Source organism: Coturnix japonica, chromosome 4 (genome assembly GCF_001577835.2).
Source record: "Coturnix japonica isolate 7356 chromosome 4, Coturnix japonica 2.1, whole genome shotgun sequence".
Taxonomy (NCBI): Eukaryota; Metazoa; Chordata; class Aves; order Galliformes; family Phasianidae; genus Coturnix; species Coturnix japonica.
The window spans coordinates 28,900,365-28,913,094 of NC_029519.1; the positions used below are offsets into that span (position 1 = coordinate 28,900,365).

Consider the following 12,730-nt stretch of genomic DNA (forward strand, 5'->3'; position numbering starts at 1 on the left):
GAAATTCAATCTGTGGATCCTTCCTGAGACTCTTGTTAGATGAAAAGTAAAATCCCATCAGTTGTACAGTTATCTCAGATTACCTTTTTGTTCTTTCCACCTTTACCTTCTAAATACAAACACAAAGTTTACATAAATCTTACAGTACTGTATTGGCCATTTGTCTGTTATATGGTAGAAAACAGGTGTTTTACTATCAATGAAGTAATAATATTACCAGGGTCTGAATTTTCTGGGACTTGCATATGAGTGAGAAGGTGGATTTATATCCCATGCACACTCTGCATGGTGTAAGGGGAGCAGTACTGAAAGAAAGCAGTAGTGTTGTGTGGAGTAGAATACAAATGGAGGAGTTGCTGCAAAGTCTAATCTGCATGGTGATCATAGATTCCATTTGTATTCACTAGTGTATCAGTGTGCATCCTTTTCTTTGTGCAAATACAGTCATGACTAGTGAACCAGTCAAGTGGGATATCAGTGGTGCAGCATACTCAAAATACCACGCATCACTGGGAAGCTTAAATGATTAGAAAATATCTTATTAATAATTGTTACTTAACCGTGAGTCACTTGTTATTAACTCGCACCTCTTTCCCACCTTTTTTGGCTGATCTGATGTACTTGTACATCATAGACAGCTGAAGGATTTATGTCTACCCTGACACAGGAGGGAAAGTCTAGACTAGTTTTGCTGCTGAGGAACTGAGACCCATAGACCCAGTTCACAAAATATGGATAGAATGGGTTTGACATCATCTCTAGAGCCACGAGGTAAATTATTATTGGCAGATCTATGGTTAAGTTGCTGTTTCAGGATCTGATCAATCAGCTCAGCCACAATAGCAGCATTAGACTTCTTCCTTTTCCTATTCTCTTAGCTTTTTTTCCTGCTCCTATTTGTTTCCTTCTTGTAAATATGGTGGTAGGAAGGCATATGCCTAGTCATGCTCTGACCTGATTATAAGGATGAAGGAAGGTGGAAATGTGAGCTAGGTATTCATTTGTATTTTCACTCATTCAAAAGCCCAAATGGATTACTGATGTTCTAGTTTGACTGATGTCTATGATTTTGTAGGGATCTCTTCTGTTACCCATTTCATACTTGAAGATGTGACTGATGGGATAAGAGACTGACTCATGATTTTGCATCAGGGTCAATTAAACCAAGTGTCCTTGTTCCTAATCCTTGTTAAACAAACAGCTCAGAAATACAGCTGCATTAACACAATCTCACTTTAAGTTATTAGCAGTGAGTAGTAGTAGTAGTAGCTGCCTCATTGCTGTTTGATGCTACTGCTATGCCAAATGCTAGTAACCAGAATTGTTTTAGAGGCTCTGCAAAATTAACTTGTACAGCTGTACAGTCATACAGCTACTGTACCTTTAGCTGATCTGGCAGCTCAGCTGCCACTAGAAACTTAAGCATTCATTAGCATTTCATGAGCCTTTAGACAATATCCCTATCTGTCAGTTCAGTTTTTTCATTGACAATAGTGTTAATGATTTAAAATATTCTGCAGTGTAACCAGACAATGTCAGCTAAATGGAAAATACTGCATTTGGATTCCTGGTGTCATGCAAAGCCATTTCCACAGACACTGAGCTTAAGGCAGGGAAGCATTTTAATCCTTGATGTGGTGAGCAGTGAGAACTATTGTAATAACCCACGAAGAAAACAAGGTATTGGAAATTCACAGAACAGCAAGAAATACTACATAGAGTGGGACAATGTAATAATTTTATATTTAGATTAATTTTACTTTATACTTAATAATATTTACTAAATTAAAAAACTACATTTATCTGTGATGGGAGCAGTTAGTACATAGAACAAATCAGTAGCTTTTACTGTTCACTGCATTTGTTCATACACCGCCCTATTTTAAAGTAGAAGTTGATTGCTGATTATGGCAGGATAACTGCGAGTGGAATTGTGAGGGTTCAGATCAAGTACCAGTTAAGTTGTTAGTACAGCAAAAGCTGTTTTCATAATACAGTCCTTCAAAACCTGTTAGATGATTGTTTTTACAAAGACATCTAACTTGTATTGTTAGTAGAGGTCCCCAGTCTTCACATCCATAATTAACTAAAGTACAAACTTTTAAACTGTCATGGAAATCTGACTATTGTAGAGGTTCTAGGCACCCTATGCCAAAATTATGTTCTTTAAATGTAAACTTGTAGGGTCATGAGAGCATTTCTACATTACCTTCATAGCATACTTCAGTGCTAGTCTAATGAGGGCACAGACTGACAGAGTTCAGCTGGGAAAACTTCTGGCAGTGCCAGCTGTGAAGTAGATGCGTTAGAATATACTGATCACTGAACAGTTGTCTGGAGATGGCTGTCTTTGGGTTTGAATCTCTAGCTGACATGAAAATTTATGTTAGTAAGCATGCAGAGTGAATTATTCCATAGAATGAAAAGAGAATGTTTGTGCAGTGGGAGAGAATTTTCTTTGCTGCTAGCAGTTTTGCTAAAATCTGCTCAACTATGCCTATAAAGAGTAATATCAAGCTTATGTATGTCTCAAGTTTGGTGAAAGACAGTGTTTTATGTTAATGAAGATTAACTGTGAGAAAGCAAGAGTAAAAATAAAATGAGAGTGGAAAATAAGCTGATTCTTTATAGGTGTTTTTAGAGTTTTTTGTAAATTTTCTGTTGTTTTCTCTACATTTCATACTGACTCCTCCTTGAAATTACTTTATTGTGATAAATAACAAGATGTCATGTACTTTCACAGATCTCTCCTCATGGTGGATCCTCATCCAATGTGAATGGTGTACCTGAATCACTCCGTTGCCAGAGTCCTGAAGGTAGGCAATTACAATTACTAAATGCCCTTGTAAAAATTTTGCTGTAATTAAAAATTAGTTTTGCAATGTTAGATGTTTGCCTGCTGGTTTGTCAGTCAGTCCTCCCAAATTTGTATCATCAGTAAACTTGCTGATAGTGAATTGTATCCCTTGGATGAACAATTAATTGGTGAAGATTTTGAACAAGGGCAGACATGACAATGGCACAGGCTGGATTAGGCTAAACAAACAAACAAACAAAACCTTGAAGCAATTGGAATGCATGCTGCTTTGTATCATATAAGGAAAATGTGCGTTTTTACTTGCTGCTGTGGTTTTTACATGCACTTGTAGATCAAGATGATACTTTAGAAAAAGCATTTGGAGTTCAGAAAGCATTCTAGCTGCATTCTTCACTTTTAGAATACATCCACACTAAAGGTAATATTTGATTTGTATGGAAGAAAGGTCAAACAATTGTCTTATGCTGTTCATTCTTACGTTTGAGTTAAAAAATAAGGGAATAAGCAGAGAGGAAAATGGCTTACACTTCTGTTTTGTATTTGTGGCTGTCTTAATTCTGTATTTACCTATGGGGGATATATTACACCCTGCTGACACCTCTCTTCAGTTTGTGTTACTGACCTTGCTTTTCTGCAGGTGTGAATGGAAACAAGTGCTCAGGGTCATCCACCATTCTTGAGAAGTATAAAGTCGGAAAGGTGATTGGTGATGGCAATTTTGCTGTTGTGAAGGAGTGCATAGAACGGTGAGCAAGAAGAACATTCAGTTGTGATAACTGTTATTTCACTGGATAGAACCTTGTGCATTAGAAAGATTGCATAGAAAATGTGATGAGATGAAAGCAAAGGGCAGTCACAAAGATACGCCTACACTTTGGGAGAACTAAACAAAGCAAAACACTCAGAGTTTCCTATGTGTTATTTCAGCAAAGGTACATGAGAGAAGCAGAGGAATGTAGCTTTTTAATCCCCAAAGCTAAAAGAGATATCACCTTTTTATGGAGGCTCTTTAGGAACCACTGCAGATCTTCAAGAAACCCCTTTATACCACATGAGACTGTTGGGGCTGACATGAGATTTTCTGTGGTACCTAAGCGGTCTTTCAGGAAGCCTGAGCAGTTTTGCTGCTGTGGGATCCTACTGCCTGCTACTGAAGCCATTTTTCACACCTTTTGGCATACTGTGAACAAAGTATTCTTAAAAGCATACAATTAGTGGCAGATGATAGCCTGTGCTACCAACTCCTTTCTGCTTGCTTGTTCAGGCTGGCACAGAACATGCAGTGTAGAGCCAGAAATCTTAAGTCAGTCTTTTAATATTCCAGACTCTGAAATATTCTCATGTACAACTTTCCTGAGGGTAAACAGGATACCTTTACAGACCTGTGCTGTGTTACTGCTCATTCTCTGCAAGCTTTGTGTCATGCTTTGCTGCTGTTGTAAACAGAACAGACAATTCAACTGTTATTTTTTATATGTTGACTGATATTTTCTCAGTTTATGTTTTAGAACCACCTTCTTCATTAATCTGAGAATTACATCAGCTTCTTAAACATTATGAAGAATCTCCAACCTGACTATAAACACTAAGCAGATTCAGCAAACATCTGCAAAATCCATAGCAGTTATCAGAGTACTTGATCCACATCTGCGGGTTTACCTTAAATAAACATCATTTTTAATAGGAACATCTCATTCCAATCTTACCAGGTCATATATTCACACACTGGCATTCTTGCTGAGTCATACAAACGAGCCAAAAGGGTTATGCAGAGAGACTGAACATGCTGAACATATATGTATAAATTACAATCCCTACCTTTGTGCAGCCATAACTTTGTTGTTGGTTTTTCCCTCAAGAGAAAGGTTCCTTGATACTGTATCTGTGTTATTTCTTTACTGAAAATAATATTGGTGGGTTGTATGCAATACAACATCTAGTACTCTCTTTTGATTTATAGCAGAACACATTGTTCATTATTTTTAATACTTGATGACGTAGTAGCAACTAAGGTTTATAAATTAAGGAATAAAGACTTAGGTGACAGCTTCTAGAGATACTACCAGATTACAGTACTGATAAAGGGAAAAAAATGGCTGAGTGATCTGAGTACACCCTAAATAACTTCCTGTTGTAAGTGCAGGGATTAGATAATGCTTCTATCAGTGTTAACATCTAGACTCCATGGGTTTGATGTTTCCACCAAGAAACTCTGTTCCTGACAAGCAGTACCACATGAAAGTGAAAGCATTTCCCCAGTGCTTTAAACACTGCAGGTTTGTTACAAAAATTATGAAAAGGCAACACAACCAGCTGTGCTGAAAAAAGAATTCAAAATCCACTTCAATCTGCAAGAAGCCACACAAGAGGCTTGAGAGAAACTAAATGAATTGTGCTTCACAGCATCTTTGCACATGCTCTAAACCTGGCCGCAAATCCTTTGTTAGTGGTAGAGCAAATGAAGTTCATGAAAGAAAGGTTGAACGCGTAAGATTGCATAATTTAATATTTTCAGAAATAACTACTGTGCATTTTGTAAACTGTGCGGTTTCCACTGAAAATGGGAAAAGGACTGCTATGTCACTTTGGTTTCTAAATGTCTTCTATGTTTTTTAGAATGGGATAAAAAAACAGCCTTCATGTTAACTAACAAAAATATGAAAAAAAAAAGTCAAATCTAAACTCAAAGACCTACCTTTGTATATGGCTCCATCTTTATATTTAGTGAAGTGTTATTAAATGAATATTACAAAAAATAAATATAATGCAAATGCTACTAATAATTAGGAGAGAGGAATTGCCAACTATAAATGCTTTTCCTTTAATTTCTATTAATTATTACACTTAATTTCTCATCATGTTGTGTTTGAAAGCTTCAGTTGTGGAGCCAGGAGGCCATTGTATCAGCTACTCTACAAAATAAAATGGCCTCTTTCTCAAAGGGTGCCTATATATATATATATATGAATACACAAGTCAACAGATGGATACTGACAGCTAGACAGAATGCCAGCAACCTGTCAGACAATACTGGTCAATATGACAGGCAGTGATACCAACACACAAACTGTTTGTCTGCTATCTTTTGTATTTTCTCAAGTACTATAGTATAGCATTTGCAGGAGGGATTTGAAGTTGGTTAATGAATTGGCATTATGAATGTTAGCTCCTCTTTCAACACAGCACGAATGCTGAAGGTTTCCTAAGTGGGTTTTGCTGATCAGTTATTTGCAGACTTTCAGATAATGCACTTAATTTAGAATAAAATAAATTGTGATTTTGAATTACACTTTGTGTTCATAGTAGATTTTACATCTTCTCTGTAAGAGGATAGCATTTCACAGATACCATTTAGATAGCACTTCTATCTAAAGACTGGATCAGGTTGTAACTATGACAACCTAGCAGATACAGCTGCACTTTGAGAGCAGAGGTTCTCTGCTGCATTTTTTCAATAATGGATCATTTGAATGTGAAATGTTAACTCAGTCCCTTTTTTGTGAGGTAGCAATTTTGATTTGCTGTATCTAATGCAAAGAGTATATTGAGAATTAATTTGTTAACTTAAAAATGTACCTAATTTTTTCTTTTGGAACCTCCTGCAGTGTTTTTATTACATATGCTAGTGGTGTTCTGAGACACACTTAAGTCTCTTGGTACTAACACAAAAACAGGATAGTAGCAATAGGATGTAATGACACTTAGTTTTCATTTTTAAGTCCTCCTTACTACAATTAGTAATGTCATCTTTGATTACAGGAAATAAAAAAGAAGTTAATTTATTTGTATTGCTTTTTTTCTCTCTTTTTTTTTTTCTCCTTCTGAATAAAGTTAGAAGATTTTTATTATTGCTTAGAGGTATAAAAAGCAAAATGGAGCTCCTTCATTTGGAGGGAGTATCTACCAAAAATAGTCATCCTTTCTACTTTGGATATAACGACCCTCTTAAATGCCCTGGTACTACAAATGATAGCTATAAAGTTCTGTACACTCCTGGGGAGGGGAAAAAACCTAAAAAGAATGAATGAAATACAAAATTATCTCCTAATAAATTCAGCAGGATTTTGGACTAGTACATAATGAATTACAGGGTCCTAGCTCTACTGAATCCTATCTTTTTTTCTATAAAGCTTTTTTTCCTCTCTTCCCTTACACGTAAATGAGGATGATTTTATCTTTAAAGCCTACCAGTTGAACAAAGCAAAGTGGAGGGCCCAAGACAAATTTAGCACATTGCAGTAGGGAGGTGAGAGGCAGTTGTGGTAGGTCACAGAAGAATGAATTGCAGCTGGAGCCTAGGAATAACACACTAAGTAAGTGAGCAGGGCTGTGGTAGTCAGGGAAACAGCAGGCACAAATGTTGCTGAGAATATGAAAAACAAAATGAAGCCTGTTCTGTGCATTTTTTTTTTCAGTAGCCTCCGTGGGTGAAGGCATTCCACTGTGTATATTCTTACAGATAATGACACACAATGTTGACTGTTTTCTGATTAACATTTTCATATTTTTCTCACTAGATCCACAGGAAAGGAGTTTGCGCTGAAGATTATAGACAAGGCTAAATGCTGTGGAAAGGTAGTGTGCACTAATTTACATGTTTAAGAAAAACAGCAGCAGTAGCATGAGCAGCTGCTCATTAGTCATAAATGGTGGGCGTGTTTGGGTTTTCTGACTGCTTTCAGAATATCTGTTTAACTGGGTGATATTCCGTCCAAGAAGCAAATACTAAAAGTTGTGAGTGTTAGCCTGCTAGATTATAGGGTAAAAAACAAACTGTCATCCTTTTTATTGAACTAACAAACACCAGTACTTGTTCAAAACGAAATCAGACAAAATATAGCCTAATTATTTTGATTTGTATAATATGAAAGAGGAAGTTTCCTGTTTTCCCTTCCCTCTCTACCTCTTATCCCTGTCTATGGCTGTACATACTCCTTTTATATACAAAACTGTGATTTGGGAAGAAATTTTATCAACCATTTACTTCTGTTTATATAGTTAAATGTCCTGTAGAACAAACATCTCTTAATGAGAGAGTTCTGAATACTTTATTTCTAATACATGAAAAACAAAATAAAACAAAAAACAACAAAAAAGCCTTCTACAGAAGAGTACGTTACATAAGAGAAGCAGGTATCCTAGAGTGCCACAGACCTCCTCCATTTAAAAACAAGGGGAAAAAAATAACAATAGGTGAAACATAGTCAAGAATGGAGACTAAATGTTAAAACAAAAAAAAAAAAAAAAAAAAAAAAAAAAAAAAAAAAAAAAAAGGCTTCTATTTTCACTGCTTTGCAAGACCTTAAAAACAAAGGGCTCTTGAGGAACTTATGAATCAAATGGATCATAGTTTATTGTTAGCAAAAGCAACACTGAAGGCACAGTATTAAACGGCAGTCAAATTTAGTTTTAAATAGTCTGAGATAGGAAATAACTGCCTTTCTTTCAAGTATAACTTGAAAATAAATAATGCCTTTTTGATGCATATATCCAGTTTTATAAGTAACTGCAGTGAAATGATTCTGGAGTTATCTTTGCAACTAAATTAGGGTTTTAAATTACTTCTTATCAATTGCATAGAGTAAATGCTCTGCAGAGTAGAATTCAGAGTTATAAATGATAGAAGTGACCTTGTATGAAGATGCTGAAAGTCCACGTGATGTTCTTTGTATAGTAAGGAGCTGTATACTGCTCTGCACTGACACCCTACCTGCTATGATGACTTGCTCTGGAGTAGAGGTCCTCTGCCAGGAATGGTCTGTCCGTGCAGATTTTAAGTTGTGTAAGGAGATTAATATCTTATATCTACAGGTTTATTTAATGGAAAATTAGGAAAGGAATCTTAAAAAAGATATAACCCCAAGAAAACCAGTGCTAGAATTGCCTTTCTGAGATTAAAATGTGGTCAAATCTTTGGCTGTTGGAAAGTTGAACCAGTGTGTTTTACTGAAAAAGAGATCTTTTTTTATTTTTTAATGCTTTCAACTTCAGCTGTTTCTATCGCATGTCTGAGTCAGCCTCCTAAGAGCCATAAATTGGAATAGTCCAGAGACCATTCTGTACTGTAGAGTTCAGACACATTTTCTACTTATCACTCTTGCTGCTTTAAAACAAATGAACAAAACCAGAAAAATATATAGAATTATTGCATGGTTACATAATTGTCTGTTTTGAAGGGATCTGTGTCAATACATCTGCATCCAGATGTATGTGTATGTACAAGCGAAGACCATACTTAACAATATTAAACAATATTAAACAATAGTTTAATTTTGCTGCAAGTTAGTCCTTCGCCCTCTTTCCTTGCCAAGATAAGTCCTGTGTTAAAAACAACCATCTGGACCAAATATGTGTGATTTCTATGTTGCTCACTGCTCTCTACCAGTTTATCTTGGATTGACTAATGTGTTTTCTACAAGCAACCTAAATACCGATCATACAGCAGTTTTTCTTTAAATAATTCCTATGAATGTAGACTGAAATCTATGTTGCACTAAAAAGGAAAACATTTTAAAAAAAGTTGGAAAACGATTTTCTTTTAATGACAAAATATAGGAAAAACAGTAGGATATCTATATCTATATCTATATATCTATATCTATATCTATATCTATATCTATATCTATATCTATATCTATATCTATATCTATATCTATATCATCTATATCTATATCTATATCTATATCTATATCTATATCTATATCTATATCTATATATGTGTATATGTCAGCTGGTATATCTATCTTCTCAGGTCCTTGTGGATTCACCTGCTATCCAGATGCACTAAAACATANTGCTTTGAAGACAAGTATCACTACAACAGCTCAACAGTGTTTTGGAACCTTTTAAAAATGAATGTTATTGTCACTAGCTTTAGATAAAAATAACTTCCACCTGGGTTTTGTTTAAAGCCATTAACAATTTAGTCAAATTAAATTGAGAAAACATAGGTAAAACCATTGAGTCTCAGTCAGAATTGATGGATATAATGAATATATGCTATTTGTTCTTTGGGTAGAAAAATATATTAAAAGATTCTAGTTTTTCTTTGGATTCCTAATGCTAGTTTTGAATTTGCAGGCTTCCATCCATAAGGCTTAATATGCTGTGGCTGTTCACTTTTGTCTGTTGATGAGATTGAGCATTGTGTTTAACAAAATTCTTCATGTTTATTTGTTTTCTTCCTCCAGAGCACCTTTGCTTGGAGCAGACATATGTTTGTTCAGAATGACAATTGATGCTCTTTCAAATTGAATTTCAAAGGTGTGACTGTTGAACCCGTATATGCCACACCACGCTCACAAAATGAGATGCACACACGGCATGTGGTTTCTGAGTTACACAGCCACATAAAGCTTTGCAAAAACACAATGCATCCATAAGTAAACCTGAAAATAGAAGCTAAAGTAGCGTAAGATGTTTAATCACTGCACACTAGATCACATCTACTTCTCATGCTCTGCTCACAAATGCATGAACTGCATGCTGCTTATCAGTGCATTAAACATGAATAAGTTCAGACTCCGGTGAGATGAGGTCTTACATGCCAAAGGAAAGGAAACTTATGTTTTTGGCAGGCGGTGTTACTTATTTTGCAGGGAATCTAAATGCAATGACTATATTCCAGTATTTATAAAGAAAAATGCCAATCGTTATTCCAGTGGAAGAGGCATGCAATTTTCTTGACTCCATAGCATTAACCAAATGTGAAAATACTCTAGAAAGCCAAACATTCTGAAGCTAATTGTTCTGGAAACCCATTACTTTCTCAGCAATATACAGAAGGATAAATTAAATGCAATCTGTGCACTGTTAAGCTGCTTGGAGCCACAGCGAGTTGACTGAGCTGGTACATATTTTGCAGATTGTAAATCTGAAGATACATATAAAATAAACTGAGGTCCAATTACCAAAGCAGTTATCATTTTTCTATTTATAATCCATGTCCTTTTTTAAATTGCCAGTCCTTGAAAAATAAATCCTAGGTAATCTGTCCTTGAATACTGTACACTAAATGAGAACTGAAGGCTGGAGAGGATCAAGAACATGTTAGCTATTGTTGGGAGGTGGCAGCTTACAAAGATCCAAGTCCAGAGAGGTTCTCAACCTGTTAATACCAACATAAGAAATACAACCTGCACTTCCTGAACTGCTGTCTTCTTCCAGGATCTTTTTTAGTAATAATCCATGGGTTATGTGTTTGAAATATCGTAAATTAAATTACGGGTCACTGATGAAGTACAAGTGGGCTGAAATACAAGTTAAAATCCAGTATGTGACAGTAGCCTTTACTACATAAATGAAATAAACAGAAAAATGGGTGCTCCCTGAAAAGCTGATCAAAAGAAAACCGAATGGGCTACTTTATTCATGTATATCTCTGTACCCTCTACTGACAGGAACACCTGATTGAAAATGAAGTGTCTATTCTACGTCGAGTGAAGCATCCAAATATCATTATGCTGATAGAGGAAATGGACACTCCAACAGAACTCTATCTGGTGATGGAGCTGGTCAAGGTAAAACCTTGAGAGATTTTTTTTCAAAGAACAATTCTCTGTGTTGGTCAAGGATGTAATGCCTAGGAGACACAATCAGATAAGATTTTAGTGGCAATCTCCATTTTAATCATGCAAATACTCTTATCAATCAGTTCCATTAGTGGCATTTACATCTCTTCTTTTGTAATTAGAGTATCAGACACAGATTTGAGGTAATCTTGCTAAGTAAGTGTGCAGCCTAGAAAAAAGTGGATCGTGGTTTTATATCATTTTCAAGATGCAGAGGCTAGCTGTGATATGCATATAGTAATGGAAAATTTGCATTTATTTTACCAATATATTTAATTATTTGCTTTAAAGGGAAAAGCTCTATTTAATTAATTTATCTTAGAAGACCATACATACAAGTAGTCCAGACTTCAGCGATTGTGTTCCAGCAACATTAAAACCTTTCACTTCTTTTCCTTGTATGAAACATTTCTTCACTTCCAGCTGGCTAAAAACTTGATGGTACTACTGTACGTGTACAGAGAAAAAATATCTCAAATTCCATTCTGCTGCCACCTTGTGAATACAAGATACAAGTTGCATTGAGTTTTATTTCTGCATTCTCAATTATCTGTGTTCTGTACATTCACTGCATCACTGCCCATTGGTTTCAGCATGTCAGATCAGCGCAACTCATCACTGTTTTTTCTGCCTGAAACATTGTTTCATCCAGTAACGACCCTACAGTTGTTGCCAGCTTGGGAAACTCTAAAGAAAGTCTAGTTGTTGAAGTCAGAATTTTTGTAACCCACCCATTTATCTCCCATTCTAGAAGCTATAAGAGGTATTGTTTTTTTAAGGAAGTTATGTTATTAATATTTTAATATTCCACATGTGTTGAAATGCTTGGAATGCCACCCACTGCTCAGATAAATCACCAGGGTAATCATCATACAGACACCCACATAAAACTCATGGTGATGATTGGAAATGCTGCGTCAGAAACTCATTTACACATTGTTATGTATTCCAAGATAAATGGGGTATCTAATCAGAGACTACACAATGGGCCTACTCTGAAATGACCTGCAAGTTCTGCACTTCAAGCTCATCCTGTTCAGCTTTAGTAACTTCACATTTTCACAGTATCTGCAGCATTTCTACTTTGCAGTTCATTACAATTGCAAACTGTGATGTTAGGCTTTTTACTGCTGGATGGATTTTCTTTAGGCTTTACTCAAAATCAGAGAAAGAATTAAGCTGGTAAGATGAAGAAAATAGAAACTGTATGGGGGTATCTCTGTATATCATACAAATGAGCAATCAGAGGTAGAAAGATCAGTCAAATGAAATCAAGCCAAAAAAAGACTCTGATTTGTAAATGACCCAGGTTCCCATTCTACAATCTCAGTGAGAAGTTTTA

The 12,730-nt window shown here is 35.7% G+C and overlaps 1 protein-coding gene across 5 annotated transcripts in view; it reads left to right on the forward strand.

Annotated features, from left to right (window-relative positions):
- DCLK2 (doublecortin like kinase 2) overlaps positions 1-12,730 on the forward strand; it is a 71,794-nt gene that overhangs the window by 44,980 nt on the left and 14,084 nt on the right. For all 5 annotated transcript variants that reach the window (XR_001554836.2, XR_001554837.2, XM_015861111.2 and 2 more), the window contains 4 exons: positions 2,744-2,816; positions 3,456-3,564; positions 7,336-7,393; positions 11,218-11,337. Coding sequence is in view for 3 of the 5 variants with exons in the window: in XM_015861111.2 (XP_015716597.1) it covers positions 2,744-2,816; positions 3,456-3,564; positions 7,336-7,393; positions 11,218-11,337 (360 nt within the window). In the remaining 2 variants the exon portion in view is untranslated. The remainder of the gene's footprint in view (positions 1-2,743; positions 2,817-3,455; positions 3,565-7,335; positions 7,394-11,217; positions 11,338-12,730) is intronic.